The sequence below is a fragment of the Penaeus monodon genome, chromosome 41 (genome assembly GCF_015228065.2).
Source record: "Penaeus monodon isolate SGIC_2016 chromosome 41, NSTDA_Pmon_1, whole genome shotgun sequence".
Lineage (NCBI taxonomy): Eukaryota > Metazoa > Arthropoda > Malacostraca > Decapoda > Penaeidae > Penaeus > Penaeus monodon.
In genome coordinates this window covers 3,682,955-3,691,261 of record NC_051426.1, presented here as the reverse complement: position 1 = coordinate 3,691,261, position 8,307 = coordinate 3,682,955, and the positions used below count along the sequence as shown (strand labels likewise).

Sequence of the window (8,307 nt, the reverse complement as noted above, 5' to 3'; positions counted from 1 at the left end):
AATATTTTTTATATTTTTTTTTCCAAAAAATAATTTTTTAAATAAAATTCCATATATAATATTATTTTTTTTCCATATATAAAAAAATTTAATCCATATTAAAAAAAATTTTTTATTTAATTTTTTTTTTTAAAATTTTTAATAAAATAAAAATATATATATATTTAATTTTAATTTTTAATATTATATTAATATACCCATATATATATATACCCTATATATATATATACCCTATTTATATTATTTTAATTTTAATATATATATATCCATATATATATATATATATATATATAATAATAAAATAATTATCCAAAATTATATATTAATATTAATAATATAAATATATTATATTAATATTATAAAATTTATATTTTTTATATATATCCATAATATTATAATAATTTTTTCCATATATAATTATATATTAATATAATATAAAAAAAAAAAAAAAATATATCATATAATATTATATATTATATAAATATATATATATTATATTATATATATATATATCCAAATAATAAATATATATAATTATATAATATCCATATATATATATATATATAAAAATTTTTTAAAAAAATTAAAATTTTAAAATTTATTAAAAAACCAATTTTAAATCCATTATATATTAAAATATATTTATATATTATTCCATATATTTTTATAAAAATTTTTTATTTTTCCATTATAATTATTTTTATAATATATATCCAAAATATATATATATATATTTTAAATATATTTTTCCATATATATATATTATAAAAATTATATATAAATTATATATATATATAAAAACCAAATAAAATTTTTATATATATATTTTAAAATTTTATATATATATATATATCCATTATTTTAATATATAAAACCATATATAAATATATATATATTTTATTTTCCCAAATTATATAATATAAATATATATATCCATATATAATAAAATGATATATTTTTATAATACCCTTTTAATATATATATTAAAATATCAATATTACCCATAATATTTTATATATATATATATATATATATTTATAAAATTAAATATATATATATATATTTTATCTAATATATTATATATCCATATATTATATATATCCATAATAATATAATAAATAATATATATATTATAATATCCATTTATATATATTAATCCTATATATATATCATATATATTTATACCCATAAATTTTAATCCTATATTTAATCCATATAATATATATTATATATATCCATATCCATATATATGGTTATATTCATCTATCTAAAGATATACCATAACATATGTGTGTATATATGTATAAATATATATATTATAATATATATATATATTATATAATAAAATATACCACATATATAATATATATTCATGGTTAAAGTATACAAAAGACCTGCACCAACTGGGAGAAAATTAAAGATCAGTGTTGTTGGCACTGAAAAACACTACATTCACTGATATCAAAATTAATGTGCAGAAGCCAAACCCAAATTCCCAGTTAAACCCTTTTCCGACGGGTGGGATGTGGCACAGCCAGCATGGGGGACTATCTTTCGGGGCATGTAGACATGCTGGGGTATGTAGGACATGCCATGGTTATTTTTTGTTACAATCCGGAAAGATTTTTTTTCTGCCCCTGAAAGTGTGATCATGCGTTTTAACCTTTTCATTTTTACTATAAAAAAAAAAAAAAAGGCAACAAACCACTATTTCAAAACCATGATGCCCCACACGCTTTTTCATTCAGACTATAGACTGAAAATGATCAACTATGGGGGCTATATAAAACAAAAATACCCGCAGTCTCGTTTTATGAAGTTTGGCAAATGAGACTTTAGAAAATAATGAAAAATGAAAATACACATACTTTTTAGTTTACAAAGAAAAGGCATGGGTGCTGGGATTTGGCATGAATGGTTGCACATGCTAGGGCGACATATAAGCCCGGGCCACTATGAATACTACCCGTTAGGAAAGGGTTAACCTGCACTATTCAACAACATGAAGCACCAGTGGAATATACTGTGCCACCAACTTTGGCCTCATAATTCTATTTGATTTTAGTTACTGCCGAGTGATCCCCGTATTCTGTTCTGAGTCTACATCACAGTTGCCCTCTGTGGTTCTACCCTTGTCCTCCTTGTGTGTGTGTGTGTGTGTGTGTGTGTGTGTGTGTGTGGGTGTGTGTGTGGGTTGTGTGGTGTGTGTGGTGTGGTGGTGAGAGAGAGGAAGAAACTGTATTAGATAATAGACTCTCAGGATGGAAATAAAAGTTACAGCTCACAGGTGAGTGCCCCAATGCACTTCTTTTAAACCATCCGGAGCAAACCATTAAATGGCAAAAATGTGAATTCTACACTGTGTCTAAGTCCACTCACAGTTGATTCAGCTAAGCTCACACTTGACCTAATGTTTATCAAGTTCTTGCACACTGTTCACACCTACTGCTCAGCCACTGTACATCTATGCCACATGACATTACAATGATTTATACACTCCATTATTAGCTTTTCATGTACAGTCAGGAAAAAGAAAAAATACTGTTGCCTTTACTTGTGGCCAATCAGGAGCTGAACCCTTCTCTCTGTTAACACCAGATTATGGTGCTAGCTACCTTGCCACACTCTTCCACACCACTTTGTTGATTCATATAAATTCGTGCAAAGGGTAACGGCACTTTTTTTTTTTCTGATTATACATATCTTAATATTTTTCCAATATAAACCTAAGATGTTTATATAAAAAAATTCATAACAACACTGTTTTGTCAATTAAATCCTTTTTTTTTTTTAATACAAAGACGGAATTTCGTACTTTGCACATGTAAACCATGGATAGCCATCCTGACCGCTAGTCAGTTTCAAGTATGACTAACCGGTGTCAAGACTATGACAATGGCTTTAGTGTATTCTTCAAAGATTTCAGGTGAAACTAATGAATTTATTCATTTGTGCAAATAGCATGGTGTAACCCACACAAGGGTATGTAAAATAATTAAGGTAAAACTCATGTTCGTGTGGAGGTTCAAGGCAACACCCCAGGTTAGGGACACACAGCAATCGGGCGGGGTTCAGGCGGCAGAGTCCCTGGTAAGGAAACACAGTGACTTGGGGGTGTTCCGGGGGCTGAGCCTCTCCAGCAGGGAAATGCAGCGATCAGGAGGGGGTCCAAGTTATAAAAGTTTTTGTTTTCTACAGCCTCCAGACACCAAGCAGGTTGTTTGGAGGGGCAGGTGGGAAAATAAGGCTATCAGGAGGAGTTAGGATATTGTTTTTGGTGGTCTACGTTGTAAATTGTGCTCTTACAATGTGCATATATATATATATATATATATATATATATATAATATATAATATATCCTATATGAGTGTATAATATAAATACATATTCCAATAAAAGTTATACATTTCCCCGCATATTCTATATATAGTATTTATATAACATTACCAATTTGAATAGATATCCATATATTATATATATAATATATATATATTATATATATATATATTAAGAGAGAGAGAGAGAGAGAAAAGAGAGAAGAGAGAATCCATAAAATATATTAAATATCCAAATATATATAAAATAAGATATTCATATATATTAATATATTTGTATCCAATACATAGATGTTCCATATATATACAGATAGAACCATATATATACAATAATATCCATAAATTAAAAAATATATATATTTATCCCTATATAAAAAAAAAATATCCATAACTTTTTTTTTTTTTTTTAAATGGGGAGTTTCATGTTTGAAAGACTGGGGCCAAAATTTCGGGTTTAATCAAATTCTTTTATAATATATATAATATATATAAAATTTATATATATATTATATATAAATATATATATTATTATAATATATAAATATTATATATATAATTTATTATAAATATATATATATATATTATATATTATTATATATATATATATATCATATATATATCCTATATTAAAATTTAAAATATCCAATATTATATATATATATTTTATATATATATCCATATAATTTTCATATATACTTTTATATATTATTTATATATATATCCATAATTATTATTTATATATTATTATATAGGATATATATATAATTATATATATATTATATATAAAATATCCATATAATATATATATTATAATCCCTATATAATTTTAAAAATATATATTTTATATATTATTATATAAATATTCATATATAATAATAAAATAATATTAATAATCCTATATATATATATTATTATATGGATTTTTATATATATATCCATATATATATATAATTATATATATAACCTATATATTATATATTAATTATATCCATATTATATACTTTTATATATTCCATAAATATATATATTATATATATTATCCATATATTATATTATATATATATATCCAATATTAATATTATTTTTATTTCTCCTATATATAATATTATATATATATATTATATAATATCCAAAATAATTATTATATATATATATCCATAAAATCCATATATAATATTTATATATAATATTCCAAAAATATAATTTTTATTTTAATCTATATTATATAATTATATTATATTTTTTTTTTTTAAATTAAAAAAAAAATTTAATTTTATATATATATTATATAAAATATATATATATTTTAAAATATATATTTTTTAAATATTATAAATATTAAAATTTTATATATATATTATCCATTTTTTATATATTATATATTAAATATATATATATATATTTCCATATATATTATTTATATTTCCATATATATATTTTTTATTATATCCAAAAATATATATTATAATTTTTTAATATCCATAAATTTATATATTATTTATAAAAATAATATATACCCTATATATATTTTATAAATCCCAAATATTTTATTACCATAAATTTTATATTATCCTATATATATATATATTATATAAATATATATAAAAATATATTTATATCATATATTTTTTTATTCCTTTTATAAAAATTATAAAATTTTATATATATTTATATAAAATTTTTTTTATAAAATTAAAATAATATATTTTATTATATATATATATATTTTCATATATTTTAAAAAATTTTTATATATTATATTTTAAAATATTTTCATTTTAATAATTATATTATAAATTAATTAAAATTTTATATTATATATATTATACATATATATATACATATATATGTATATACATAATTTTGTATATAAATTGTATATATATATAATATATATGTAATTTATTATACTATATATGTATTAAAATATATATGATATAATAAATGTGTTAATATATTATATTTATATTTCATAAAATATATCTATTTTGAAAACATATAATTATTATATATGTATATTTTATATTAATATATGTTTATAATTTTACATAATATGTATATCTAAATATGTATATATTATATATATATATATATATAATGTATAATAATATATTTTTTAATTTTTTTATATATTGTATTATTATATGTAATTTATATAGTTTTATATTATATATATATAATTTATATGTTTATATTATATAATATATTCATATATATTCTATATATATACTATAATATACATTTATATACATATATTATACATATATATTGTTATATATTTAAAAATTATAAATTTTAATGTTATATATATATTTTATATGTGGGTTTTTATTATTATTATTATATGTATATTATTATATATATATATATTATATATTATATAATGTATATTTATTATATATATATTATGTTTATAGTATATAATATATGTAAATATATATGTATATTATAATGTATAATATATTAAAATATTATTATTAGATTATTATACCCCTATATATAATTACATTATATATATATTTCATATATATGATATATAATATACATTAAAATATATACATATATTAAAATATGTATTATAATATATATTATTTTATATATAATATATTTAAAATTATAAAGTATATATATAATATGTATTATATAATATATTTTATATATATTATAATTAAAATTTATATTAAATATATATTTATATATATTAATATTAAAATTTTTTTTTTTTTTTTTTTTAAAAAAAAAAAAAAAAAAAAAATATATAATTTTTAAAAATTAAAATTAAAATAAATTTTGTTTTTTTTTTTTTGTTAATATTTTTATATATTATTATATTATATTTATTATTTTAAAATTATATATTTTTTAAATTTATTATATCATTTTATTATTATATATATTATTATTTATTTAGACTATCCCTTTTTTTTTTTTGTTATTTTAAAATTTTATTAAATATTTTTTATTTTATATTTATTTTTTAATATTTTAATCTCCTTTATATATTTCTATAATATTATTTTATTATTCTTTTTTTGGGTTTTTTTTAACCCCTTTTATTTTTTATTATTTCCTATATTTATTATTTTTATCCCCCATATATATTATTATTATGCATATATATATATTATTTAAAATATAATATAAATATAAAATTTATATCTTACACATTTTATATATATATAAATAAAATATTATATAAATATATAAATATATTTTAATATATAATATTATAATTTTACATATAAATATATATAATAATATATATTACAATATTATATTATATATAATAAATTATCTATATAAAATTATATTTAAATTTAATATATATATATAAAATCCCCAATATATATATATATAATTATAATATTATATATATTTTATATATCACATATATTTTATATATCTAATATTTAATAAATATTTATATATCATTTTTAAAAAATTTATTTTCTATATATTTTTTTCTTTTTTTAAATATAAAAAATTAATACAAATATAAAATTATAAAAATATATATTATATATATATATAAAATGTATTTATTATATATATTATTTATCATTTATATACATATCTATATAAAATTAATATATTACTATAATATTATATTTATTTGTATATATAATTTATATATCAAATTTTTTTAAATATCATAATTTTTGTAAATTATATATTTTATATATATATTTTTTGTTTTTAAAATTATAATTATTTTATTCTATTTATATTTTAATATTTTTTTTTTTTTTTATATTATATATTTTAATTTTTTATATATTTTTATCTCTTTATTTTATTTTTTTAAATTTTATTTTTCTTTTTTTTTATTTATTTTTTTTTTATTATTTCTTTTTCTTTTTTTTTTTTTTTTTTTTTTTTTTTTGTTTTTTTTCTATTTTTATTTTTTTGTTTTTTTTTTTTTTTTTTTTTTTTTTTTTTTTTTTTATTTTTTTGTTTTTTTTTTTATTTTTGTTTTTTTTTATTTTTTCTATATTATGTTTTTTCTATTTTGTTATTTTTTTTTTTTGTTTTTAAATTTTTTAAAATTTTATATTTTTTCTTATTATATTATATTATAATTATTATTATATATAACATTATAATAATATTTATACTATATATAAAACTATATAATTTTTAAATTATATAAAATTACATATATTTACATATTTTTTTTTATCATATATTTTACATATATATAATTAATATTAATATAAAATATATTATATACATATATATAATTTATATATTGTATTATATATTTTAATTATTTGTATATATAATATATATTTATATATATATTATACTAATATAAAAATATATTTTCATATACAAATTTATATAGGGTGATTTTATAGTTATTATAATATATATTATATTATATATATATATATATATATATTATATAGTAGGAGAGAACAGATAAGAGAGCCAGAGACAAAAAATTAATATTAATCGACAAATCGCGCTGATAATGAAAAATTAAATAAAAGAAAAAAGGGCAAATAAAGGACCTTACAGACAGAAGAGTCAACTGCATTACTTACTTTTCCCCGCACTTCACTAAGTATGTGGAAGAAGGTGGACTTGTGGTTGTTCCACTTTAATGACAAAAGTCCGTCCTCCATCTTGGTCTGTGCTCTGTGGAAGGAAGGAGAAAAAAGAGGCATAATTCCCCTTCCCCGCCAAAAGGGAAACCTGGGCCTTGAGAAGGGGTAAATCCAGAAAATCAAAATGGTCTGTAATTCATAACACGTTTATTCTTCTTCAAGGCACAGAAAATTTCCTTTTCCTTAAAAAATAAAAATAATAGTATAAATAATTAACGTCTATTTGCCAAAAATTCCCTTTTTAAAAAAGTGGGGGAAAAATCAAAAAATTACAAAAAATTATACAATGCACAAAAGTTTTGTATTCCTCATTGTTTAGTCAGGAAGAAAAAAATCTGAGAGCTACAATTGTACTGCAATG

The 8,307-nt window shown here is 16.9% G+C and overlaps 1 protein-coding gene across 15 annotated transcripts in view; it reads right to left on the bottom strand.

Annotated features, from left to right (window-relative positions):
• Nucleotides 1-8,307, bottom strand: part of LOC119598621 (longitudinals lacking protein, isoforms A/B/D/L-like) — a 122,083-nt gene that overhangs the window by 111,760 nt on the left and 2,016 nt on the right. For all 15 annotated transcript variants that reach the window (XM_037948300.1, XM_037948298.1, XM_037948302.1 and 12 more), the window contains exon 2: nt 7,884-7,977. In XM_037948300.1, coding sequence (XP_037804228.1) covers nt 7,884-7,977 — 94 coding nt within the window. The remainder of the gene's footprint in view (nt 1-7,883; nt 7,978-8,307) is intronic.